The following is a 12527-nucleotide window of genomic DNA, read 5'->3' on the forward strand; positions in this document are numbered from 1 at the left end:
CACGGTCCCTCACGGATGAGAGTCGAAGGCCTTTGCGAGATCGAAGATGGCCATGTACAGAGGTTGATGCTGCTCCCTGCACTTTTCCTGGATTTGTCTCATGCTGAAGATCCTGTCCATTGGGCCTCTTGATGGGCGGAAGCTGCACTGAGACTCAGGGAGGAGCTCTTCAGCCACTGGGAGGAGGCGGGTGAGGAGGATCCTCGCGATTTTCCGTGGGGGAGAGCAGGGAAATCCCCCTGTAATTTCCGCAGTCGGGCCGGTCTCCTTTCTTGAAGTTGGTCACAATTAAGGCGTCTCTGAGATTACCCAGCATGCCCTCTTCCTTCCAGACACGGGTAGTGAGGTTGTGGGTTCCTGTCGAGCGCATCTCCGCCGCATTTTAGTATTTCTGCGAGGATTCAATTTGCGCCAGAGACCTTCAGCTGGCGGAAGGCTTTTTTGACCCCATGATGAGCTAAGATGGCGGCGGGTAGCGTGTTGCTGGCGGATAGCGTGTTGCAGGATGGTGGCGGGTAGCGTGTTGCAGGATGGTGGCGGGTAGCGTGTTGCGGGCGGGTAGCGTGTTGCGGGATGGTGGCGGGAAGCATGTTGCGGGATGGTGGCGGGTAGCGTGTTGCGGGATGGTGGCGGGTAGCGTGTTGCGGGATGGTGGCGGGTAGCGTGTTGCGGGATGGTGGCGGGAAGCGTGTTGCGGGATGGTGGCGGGTAGCGTGTTGCGGGATGGTAGCGGGTAGCGTGTTGCGGGATGGTAGCGGGTAGCGTGCTGCGGGCGGGTAGCGTGCTGCGGGCGGGTAGCGTGTTGCGGGCGGGTAGCGTGTTGCGGGCGGGTAGCGTGTTGCGGGCGGGTAGCGTGTTGCGGGCGGGTAGCGTGTTGCGGGCGGGTAGCGTGTTGCGGGCGGGTAGCGTGTTGCGGGCGGGTAGCGTGTTGCGGGCGGGTAGCGTGTTGCGGGCGGGTAGCGTGTTGCGGGCGGGTAGCGTGTTGCGGGCGGGTAGCGTGTTGCGGGCGGGTAGCGTGTTGCGGGCGGGTAGCGTGTTGCGGGCGGGTAGCGTGTTGCAGGATGGTGGCGGGTAGCGTGTTGCAGGATGGTGGCGGGTAGCGTGTTGCAGGATGGTAGCGGGTAGCGTGTTGCAGGATGGTAGTGGGTAGCGTGCTGCTGGCGGGTAGCGTGTTGCGGGATGGTGGCGGTTAGCGTGTTGCAGGATGGTGGTGGGTAGCGTGTTGCGGGATGGTATCGAGGACGCCCGTGTCGAAGGCAGTGTCTTGTTTATTCTATATAAATTTAGAGTACCCAATTTATTTTTTCCAATTAAGGGGCAATTTAGCGTGGCCAATCCACCTAACCTGCACATCTTTGGGTTGTGGGGGCGAAACCCACGCAAACACGGGGAGAATGTGCAAACTCCATATGGACAGTGACCCAGAGCCGGGATCGAAACTGGGACCTTGGCGCCGGGAGGTAGCAATGCTAACCACTGCGCCAGGTAGTGTCTTGGTTGAGTAGGTCCTCAAAGTGGTCTCTCAAGCAGGCATTGACTGCCTCTGTCTTTGATGAGCGCCTCTCTGTTTTTGGCTCTCAGTGGAGTGAGCCCCTGGCAAACTGGACTTTAAGATGGTTTTGAATGTCATATTGGCCTTTAGTGCAGAAGGAGGCCATGTGACCCATCGAGACTGCACCGACCTCCAAAAGAGGACCCTATTAATGCCCTACCCCCCCCACTAACGTTTAGATTTTAAGGGGCCATTCAGCATGGCCAATCCACCTAACCTGCATATCTTAGGACTGTGGGAGGAAACAGAGGCTTTGCAAATCCGGAGGAAACCCACACAGACACCTGGAGAACGTGCAGACTCCACAGAGACAGTGACCCGAGGTCGGAACCCTCAAGCAGCACAATACTATCATGAAAGCAGTATATTGGCCCCCTCTATCACTGGCATAACATGGCTGCAGTGTACTGCCTACAGGATACACTGCATCAACGTGCCAATTTCTTTGGTATCATCCCATCAAGTCCATGACTTTCCGCACCTTAAAGGTCCAGGATAGCAGGTACATGGAAACAATTCCTCTCCAAGAACGTCTGCCTGATTTGTAAGTGCATTGCTTTGTCTTCATAGTCACTGGGATAAAATCCTGGAAGTTGCTGGTACATAAGAACATAAGAACTAGGAGCAGGAGTAGGCCATCTGGCCCCTCGAGCCTGCTCCGCCATTCAATGAGATCATGGCTGATCTTTTGTGGACTCAGCTCCACTTTCCGGCCCGAACACCATAACCCTTAATCCCTTTCTTCTTCAAAAAACTATCTATCTTTATCTTAAAAACATTTAATGAAGGAGCCTCTACTGCTTCACTGGGCAAGGAATTCCATAGATTCACAACCCTTTGGGTGAAGAAGTTCCTCCTAAACTCAGTCCTAAATCTACTTCCCCTTATTTTGAGGCTATGCCCCCTAGTTCTGCTTTCACCCGCCAGTGGAAACAACCTGCCCGCATCTATCCTATCGATTCCCTTCATAATTTTATATGTTTCTACAAGATCCCCCCTCATCCTTCTAAATTCCAACGAGTACAGTCCCAGTCTACTCAACCTCTCCTCGTAACCCAACCCCTTCAGCTCTGGGATTAACCTAGTGAATCTCCTCTGCACACCCTCCAGTGCCAGTACGTCCTTTCTCAAGTAAGGAGACCAAAACTGAACACAATACTCCAGGTGTGGCCTCACTAACACCTTATACAATTGCAGCATAACCTCCCTAGTCTTAAACTCCATCCCTCGAGCAATGAAGGACAAAATTCCATTTGCCTTCTTAATCACCTGTTGCACCTGAAAACCAACTTTCTGCGACTCATGCACGAGCACACCCAGGTCTCTCTGCACAGCAGCATGTTTTAATATTTTATCATTTAAATAATAATCCCTTTTGCCGTTATTCTTACCAAAATGGATAACCTCACATTTGTCAACATTGTATTCCATCTGCCAGACCCTAGCCCATTCACTTAGCCTGTCCAAATCCCTTTGCAGACTTCCAGTATCCTCTGCACTTTTTGCTTTACCACTTATCTTAGTGTCGTCTGCAAACTTGGACACATTGCCCTTGGTCCCCAACTCCAAGTCATCTATGTAAATTGTGAACAGTTGTGGGCCCAACACTGATCCTTGAGGGACACCACTAGCTACTGATTGCCAACCAGAGAAACACCCATTAATCCCCACTCTTTACTTTCTATTAATTAACCAATCCTCTATCCATGCTCCTACTTTCCCCTTAATGCCATGCATCTTTATCTTATGCAACAACCTTTTGTGTGGCACCTTGTCAAAGGCTTTCTGGAAATCCAGATATACCACATCCATTGGCTCCCCGTTATCTACCGCACTGTTAATGTCCTCAAAAAATTCCACTAAATTAGTTAGGCACGACCTGCCCTTTATGAACCCATGCTGCGTCTGTCCAATGGGACAATTTCCATCCAGATGCCTCGCTATTTCTTCCTTGATGATAGATTCCAGCATCTTCCCTACTACCGAAGTTAAGCTCACTGGCCTATAATTACCCACTTTCTGCCTACCTCCTTTTTTAAACAGTGGTGTCACGTTTGCTAATTTCCAATCCACCGGGACCACCCCAGAGTCTAGTGAATTTTGGTAAATTATCACTAGTGCATTTGCAATTTCCCTAGCCATCTCTTTTAGCACTCTGGGATGCATTCCATCAGGGCCAGGAGGCTTGTCTACCTTTAGCCCCATTAGCTTGCCCATCACTACCTCCTTGGTGATATCAATCCTCTCAAGGTCCTCACCTGTCGTAGCCTCATTTCCATCAGTCACTGGCATGTTATTTGTGTCTTCCACTGTGAAGACCGACCCAAAAAACCTGTTCAGTTCCTCAGCCATTTCCTCATCTCCCATTATTAAATCTCCCTTCTCATCCTCTAAAGGACCAATATTTACCTTAGCCACTCTTTTTTGTTTTATGTATTTGTAGAAACTTTTACTATCTGTTTTTATATTCTGAGCAAGTTTACTCGCATAATCTATCTTACTCTTCTTTATAGCTTTTTTAGTAGCTTTCTGTTGCCCCCTAAAGATTTCCCAGTCCTCTAGTCTCCCACTGATCTTTGCTACTTTGTATGTTTTTTCCTTCAATTTGATACTCTCCCTTATTTCCTTAGATATCCACGGTCGATTGTCCCTCTTTTTACCGTCCTTCCTTTTTGTTGGTATAAACCTTTGCTGAGCACTGTGAAAAATCACTTGGAAGGTTCTCCACTGTTCCTCAACTGTTTCACCATAAAGGTAACAGCAATGTGGGTGCACATTTATAACAGACTGCAGATGTGGCCCACCACCTTCTCAAGGGGACCTCAGGATGGACAGTAACACTGACATTCCGTGAATGTTTGAACTTGATCAAAATGGGTGGAGCTGCTGTGGGCTTTGACAGTTCTTCCCATTCATGATGATGTCCGAATGGCTCAATGCCGGTGAGAGAAGAAAGTCGGGTTTAAAACCTTCGCGTCCACCAGGTAGCTGACGTTAAGTTTGTTTATATAATCAATGAATCTTTTGATTCTTTACCATATAAATAGCAGGGATACAACTTTTGAGTGGAAAAAAAAACATTCCTTTCCAAATGTCTTAAGCGAACATTACCAATAAATTGTATTTTTTGCAAAATAAATATTATTGCTTCAAGTTTCTAACCTGATGTAGTTAAAATCAGCCTTCAGATGGATGGATGATCCGTTCGTACTTTTCTTCAAAGCTAAGATAGCATTCTGCCATTCTTCCACCGCTGGCCAATCCGATAATGAAATATAACACTCGCAAGCTTTATTCGCCAAATAATTCACAACTTCGGGAGATGTATCACTTTGTTTAGTAAGAACGGTTTTCTTGCCTTCAGCTGTATAAAACAAAGTTCAATTAGTGATTGTGCAAAGCTGCTGTCATTTTATTTTTAAAAGTCGGTAAAGTCAGGTGGCTCACCTGACTGCACTCCATTCCCCAGACTAAAGCAACCCGTTCACACACCACCAGAAACGTAGGGTAGAAATAGGCTTCCACAGAAGGGGCTTATTTGACTCACTATTGATGTCCAAAATGTACGAGACAGCATTAAACAAAATGTAATAGAATGTTCTATGGCCACTTTCAGCTGAGTATATATCATACTGAAGCTTGAGGAGGTGTAACTATTGAACTATGGGACACAGAGACCGGGGGCGCGATTCTCCGCTCCGGTGCCGGTTGGGAGAATCGCCTGGGTCACCAAATTTTCCCGCGACGCCGGTCCGACGCCCTCCCGCGATTCTGCCAAGTGGCGAGAACGGACCCGTCGGGTTCCGCGCGGCGCAGGCCGGAGAATCGCCCGAGACACCCAAAATGGCGATTCTCCAGCACCCCCGCTATTCTCAGGCCCGGATGGGCCGAGCGGCCAGCCCAAAATGGCGGGTTCCCCCCGGCGCCGTCCACACCTGGTCACTGCCAGCGGGAACAGCGCAGGAACGCTGGGGGGGGGGGGGGGGGGGGGGGGGGGGGGGAGATCCTGCACCAGGGGGCGGGGGCCTGAAATGGGGTGTGGCCCGCGATCGGTGCCCACCGATCGTCGGGCCATCCTCTCTGAAGGAGGACCTCCTTTCTTCCGCAGCCCAGCAAGATCCGTCTGACATCTTCTTGCGGGGCGGACCCGGAGAGGACAGCAACCACGCATGCGCGGGTGACGCCAGTTATGCGGCGCCGCCTTTACGTGGTGCCAAAAGCCTGCCGCGCGTAAATGACGCGGCGCCGCTCCTCGCCCATTATCGGGCCCTGAATCGGTCGGGATAGGGGCGTTCACAATGGCGCGAACACTCTGCCTCCATTTCGGAGAATCCCGCCCCGGATCTCTGCAATGCAAGGGGACCAAAGTCACAAAGTCAGCGCAACGAAAGCAACAAAGTCAAACGAATGAGTCATGAAGAATGAGATGAGCGAGGGAGTTGTCCATCTTCGGGGACATGGTGGGGAGTGGAAATCTAGCTCCGTGGGACTACAGATTATTCTGACATTATAAAGTTGATAACAGAAATTTTGTACATTAGATTAGCAACAAAAAATGGATGTCAGGAAATTGACCGAGGTCTGGGAATTTCACTCACTTAAGGAACAAATAGGCAATGATATGGAAAGGCAGCAAGGTTCGTATTCAAAGAATAAGCTTAAGAAGAGCCTTCTCTGTGCCAACCCACCTTTGGATCTTATAGAAGATATTTTTTAAAAACTGAAATGGCATAAATCACAAACTGCTTTAAAGTGTCACCTTTCTTTTTGTAACTTTCCTGCAATTACAAAAAATATCTTCCACCCGAGTTCTTTTCCCAGAAGGGCAGAAGGCTAGCAAACTACACAACAATAATCGAGTAACATCCAATACAGTGGTGATTGGAAGGACGGAATTGGCTAGTTAGGGGAGTAGCAGCACACACTTTCACCTGGCTATGGTGAGTGCTCCAATATTTTAGGTTGCAGCTTTTTTTCACGCACCAAAGGTTCTGTCTCAACAGTGGACTGGTGTTTTTTAAAAAAAAAAAGTAACCTTCATAAGACTGGCCCAAGATGTAGCTCAAAAATACAGAATACGCCTCAATGAGAAATACCTCCACCTGGCTAAGTGGTAACAAGGTAAAATAGATTGGATTAAAAGGTCTGTTTAGGAATGAGTGTGTCAAGAATGCAGGAAGTGACAAATCAAAGTTATCTGGTCTTGCTAACAGGTTTTCTCTCTCACATAAAAAGCTGCATCACTTTCTGCTTACATAGCAAAACAGATTCCATTGCTGAAGAAACAGAAGAGCAGACTTTCCACCTGCAGGAGAAATACTGCAGAGTGCAGAATAGCACAGCGGAATTGGTTGAAGGTTTGTGGAGTGTGGAGAAAAGATGGGAGGATTGATGATACCAAGATGTACTTAGCTGCAGACACCTCACAGGAAGGCAGTCACACAGCTATTGGTGTAACAGAAATATCCAAGGGATTCTGCCTTCCTGTCGCCAGGTTCATGGAAAATCAAGACATTTCTATTGGGCATTTTCAAGACTACCTAAAACACTTCCAGAAAATGTAGCACTTTTGAAGTGTCGTCACTGTTGAAATGTGGGGGGGAAAATGTGGGATTTCATGGTCAAATATTACAAGTCAGCTCTGCTATTGTTTATTTCACGTTACACAATAAATCTCAACTGAGAGACTTGGCAATCTGTCCAAAGCTACGCCACTCAAGCTAGTCACAAGAAAAGGCGAGGATTACATCAATTCATCCATTAATATTTACTTTTTTTTTTTAAGAAAAGAAAGGACCAAAGAAGTGGATTATTGTTCATACATTGTGACTATCAGAGCATACTCACCATTGCCTGTATGTTTAGGGCTGGCAAGGCTGCTGCCACTACTGGCATTAGACATTTTGAGAAGGGATTTGTCAAGGCCTTTGATGTAGCAATCTATGCCAGTCATGGCACACAGCTGTTCCTGGTATTCATTTGCTGCTTTTTCAAATCTGAAGATAGAATGCAGAGCCATGAATAAAACTGCTTTTTAAATTAAGATATTTCTAATATAATGCAAAAAAACCAAAGCACTGAATTTCATTGCCAGCACGACAGCAAAGTAGGAAAGTGCAAAAAGGTAAAGCCCAATTCCGTTTAACCTGCCGTTACCATATGAAAGTAACCATCTTTATTTCTATCAAAGGGGACAATGAAATCACCAGTTTAGTTTTACCACAGCGTCAGAATCAAAGGGTTACGGGCAAATCAAAACGCAGCCCTAAAAATACATGTTCTCAATGTCCTAGAACATTGAAGGAAAAAATCTCTCTCCAATATGCAGATTTTCAAACATAGTATTGCAATTGTTAAAAATCTAAACAATTGTGCCAACTGTTCCAAATGCATGAAAAATGTTAAGTTGAACATGTCAAAAATTTGACCATGGCCACAAAGTCTTAAAGCCACTCCAAAAAATGCAAAGACCATGATCATGAGTGAGTACAGTAGAAAAAAGTATAACAATTAAATTCTATGCTCCCACAATCTCATTTGAAACTGAGAGAATGGCAGACACAAAGGTATAGAGATTAGTAAAGTGAGCCAAATGATGTTACTCCGTGATTCTATTGGAATAAAATGTAGCTCTAATTTCTACAATCTTGCTTGAAATCAATTAATAGCCTCTACTACTTTCATTTCTTTCAGTAACCCAGGATGCATTCCATCCAAACCAAACCAACGTTCAGCAATGATAATCTTTTGAGTTTGCCTCTTCCATCACTATCCTGCCCATAAAGTGGAACTCCCATCAATCATCACTTTAGCTATGTCCACTAAACCTATCTAAATCTTATTTAGAAGTGACAGGGCAAAAACCTAGCAAAAGGAGCATAATGTGGGAAAATGTGACATTGTCCATTTTGGCAGGAAGAATAAAAAGTTTATTATCCAATGTTGAAAGATTGCAGAGCTGAGGTGTAGAGGGATCTGAGTGTCCTAGTGCATGAATCACAGAAGCCTGGTATACAGGTACAGCAAGTAATTAGGAAAGCTAATATAATGTTATCATTTATTGAGAGGGGGATTGCAAAAGTAGCGAGGTTTTGCTTCAGTCGTGCAGGACACTGGCGAGACCACAATTGGAGTAGTGTGTACTGTACTGGTCACCTTATTTAAGGAAATGTGTAAATGTGCTACAAACAGTTCAGGGAATACCAGGTGTGGGTGGGTTCTCTTATGAGGAAAGTTTGGAGAGATTAGGTTTGTATCCACTAGAGTTCAGATGAATAAGAGACTTGATCAAAGATTCTGAGGAGTATTGACAGGGTGAATGTGGAGGACATTTTCAGTTGTAGGAAAATGTGGAACTAGAGAGTCACTCATTTAAGACAGAAATGAAGAGAATCGTTTACTCGGGGGGCCAGGAGTCTCGGGTTCTCTTCCTCAAGAGGCAGTGGAAGCAGAGTCTTGGAATATTTTTGTGGAAGAACAAGATAGATTCTTGGTTAACAATGAGGGGAAAGGTTATCGGGGTTGGGCAGGAATGTGGGGTTGAGGTTATCAGCCTTGATCTTATTGAATGGTGGGGCAGGTTTGAGGGGCCGAGTGCCCTCACTCCTGCTCCTAATTCATATGAACCCTATTTCCATAGCTGTGTGCTTACACTTTGTGTACTTAAAAAATGTTTAAAAGTTCAATTTAATTTTGCCTGCTCATCTTTTCTCATTGGTTTGGATGTCAAGAGGGCTAGAATACAAGACCAGGGCTGTACTTCTGAGGCTATATAAGAGGCTGGTCAGAACCCATTTGGAGTATTTGTGAGCAGTTTTGGGCCCCGTATCTAAGGAAGGATGTGCTGGCCTTGGAAAGGGTCCAGAGGAGGTTCACAAGAATGATCCCTGGAATGAAGAACTTGTCGTATGAGGAACGGTTGAGGATTCTGGGTCTGTACTCGTTGCAGTTTAGAAGGATGAGGGTTTCTTATTGAAACTTTTTTTTTTTTAATAAATATTTTATTGAAAATTTTTGGTCAACCAACACAGTACATTGTGCATCCTTTACACAATATTATAACAACACAAATAACAATGACCTATTTTATAAACAAAAAAAAAGAATAAATAATAAATAACAAAAATGAAAACTAACCCTAATTGGCAACTGCCTTATCACAAGTTACATTCTCCAAAAATATAATTTAACAGTCCAATATATAATTATCTGTCGCAACGACCTATACATATTATACAGTATATATTAACAACCCTGAGAGTCCTTCTGGTTCCACCCCCCCCACCCCCCCCCCCCCCCCCCCCCCCGATCCTGGGCTGCTGCTGCTGCCTTCTTTTTTCCATTCCATCTATCTTTCTGCGAGGTATTCGACGAACGGTTGCCACCGCCTGGTGAACCCTTGAGCCGACCCCCTTAGAACGAACTTAATCCGCTCTAGCTTTATAAACCCTGCCATGTCATTTGTCCAGGTCTCCACCCCCGGGGGCTTGGCTTCTTTCCACATTAACAATATCCTGCGCCGGGCTACTAGGGACGCAAAGGCCAAAACATCAGCCTCTCTCGCCTCCTGCACTCCCGGCTCTTGTGCAACCCCAAATATAGCCAACCCCCAGCTTGGTTCGACCCGGACCCCCACTACTTTTGAAAGCACCTTTGTCACCCCCATCCAAAACCCCTGTAGTGCCGGGCATGACCAAAACATATGGGTATGATTCGCTGGGCTTCTCGAGCACCTCGCACACCTATCCTCCACCCCAAAAAATTTACTGAGCCGTGCTCCAGTCATATGCGCCCTGTGTAATACCTTAAACTGAATCAGGCTTAGCCTGGCACACGAGGACGACGAGTTTACCCTGCTGAGGGCATCTGCCCACAGCCCCTCCTCGATCTCCTCCCCCAGCTCTCCTTCCCATTTCCCTTTTAGTTCATTTACCATAGTCTCCCCCTCGTCCCTCATTTCCCTATATATATCTGACACCTTACCATCCCCCACCCATGTCTTTGAGATCACTCTGTCCTGCACCTCTTGTGTCGGGAGCTGCGGGAATTCCCTCACCTGTTGCCTCGCAAAAGCCCTCAGGTGCATATACCTGAATGCATTCCCTTGGGGCAACCCATATTTCTCGGTCAGCGCTCCCAGACTCGCGAACTTCCCATCCACAAACAGGTCTTTCAGTTGCGTTATTCCTGCTCTTTGCCACATTCCATATCCCCCATCCATTCCCCCCGGGGCAAACCTATGGTTGTTTCTTATCGGGGACCCCCCCAAGGCTCCAGTCTTTCCCCTATGCCGTCTCCACTGTCCCCAAATCTTCAGTGTAGCCACCACCACCGGGCTTGTGGTGTAGTTCCTCGGTGAGAACGGCAATGGGGCTGTCACCATAGCCTGTAGGCTAGTCCCCCTACAGGACGCCCTCTCTAATCTCTTCCACGCCGCTCCCTCCTCCTCTCCCATCCACTTACTCACCATTGAAATATTAGCGGCCCAATAATACTCACTTAGGCTCGGTAGTGCCAGCCCCCCCCTATCCCTGCTACGCTGTAAGAATCCCTTCCTCACTCTCGGGGTCTTCCCGGCCCACACAAAACCCATGATGCTCTTTTCAATCCTTTTAAAAAAAGCCTTCGTGATCACCACCGGGAGGCACTGAAACACAAAGAGGAATCTCGGGAGGACCACCATCTTAACCGCCTGCACCCTCCCTGCCAGTGACAGGGATACCATATCCCATCTCTTGAAATCCTCCTCCATTTGTTCCACCAACCGCGTTAAATTAAACCTATGCAATGTGCCCCAATTCTTGGCTATCTGGATCCCCAGGTAACGAAAGTCCCTTGTTACCTTCCTCAACGGTAGGTCCTCTATTTCTCTTCTCTGCTCCCCTGGGTGCACCACAAACAACTCACTTTTCCCCATGTTCAATTTATACCCTGAAAAATCCCCAAACTCCCCAAGTATCCGCATTATTTCTGGCATCCCCTCCGCCGGGTCTGCCACGTATAGTAGCAAATCGTCCCCATACAAAGATACCCGGTGCTCTTCTCCTCCTCTAAGTACTCCCCTCCACTTCTTGGAACCCCTCAACGCTATCGCCAGGGGCTCAATCGCCAGTGCAAACAATAATGGGGACAGAGGGCATCCCTGCCTTGTCCCTCTATGGAGCCGAAAATATGCAGATCCCCGTCCATTCGTGACCACGCTCGCCATCGGGGCCCTATACAACAACTGCACCCATCTAACATACCCCTCTCCAAAACCAAATCTCCTCAACACCTCCCACAAATAATCCCACTCCACTCTTATCAAATGCTTTCTCGGTATCCATCGCCACTACTATCTCAGTTTCCCCCTCTGGTGGGGCCATCATCATTACCCCTAACAGCCTCCGTATATTCGTGTTCAGCTGTCCCCCCTTCACAAACCCAGTTTGGTCCTCGTGGACCACCCCCGGGACACATTCCTCTATTCTCATTGCCATTACCTTGGCCAGGATCTTGGCACCTACATTTAGGAGGGAAATAGGTCTATAGGACCCGCATTGTAGCGGGTCCTTTTCCTTCTTTAAGAGAAGCGATATCGTTGCTTCAGACAGTCGGGGGCAGTTGTCCCCTTTCGTTTGCCTCATTAAAGGTCCTCGTCAATACCGGGACGAGCAAGTCCACATATTTTCGATAGAATTCGACTGGGAATCCATCCGGTCCCGGGGCCTTTCCCGCCTGCATGCTCCTAATTCCTTTCACCACTTCTTCTACCTCGATCTGTGCTCCCAGTCCCACCCTTTCCTGCTCTTCCACCTTGGGAAATTCCAGCCGATCCAAAAAGCCCATCATTCTCTCCCTCCCATCCGGGGGTTGAGCTTCATATAATTTTTTATAAAATGTCTTGAACACTCCATTCACTCTCTCCGCTCCCCGCTCCATCTCTCCTTCCTCATCCCTCACTCCCCCTATTTCCCTCGCTGCTCCCCTTTTCCTC

At 47.5% G+C, this 12527-nt stretch overlaps 1 protein-coding gene across 3 annotated transcripts in view; it reads right to left on the minus strand.

Annotated features, from left to right (window-relative positions):
• Positions 1-12527, minus strand: part of smg1 (SMG1 nonsense mediated mRNA decay associated PI3K related kinase) — a 186950-nt gene that overhangs the window by 100001 nt on the left and 74422 nt on the right. For all 3 annotated transcript variants that reach the window (XM_072481861.1, XM_072481863.1, XM_072481862.1), the window contains 2 exons: positions 7400-7548; positions 4715-4916 (listed from right to left, as the gene is read on the minus strand). In XM_072481861.1, the coding sequence (XP_072337962.1) occupies positions 4715-4916; positions 7400-7548 (351 nt within the window). The remainder of the gene's footprint in view (positions 1-4714; positions 4917-7399; positions 7549-12527) is intronic.

This window comes from Scyliorhinus torazame, chromosome 17 (genome assembly GCF_047496885.1).
Source record: "Scyliorhinus torazame isolate Kashiwa2021f chromosome 17, sScyTor2.1, whole genome shotgun sequence".
In the NCBI taxonomy this organism is placed as follows: domain Eukaryota; kingdom Metazoa; phylum Chordata; class Chondrichthyes; order Carcharhiniformes; family Scyliorhinidae; genus Scyliorhinus; species Scyliorhinus torazame.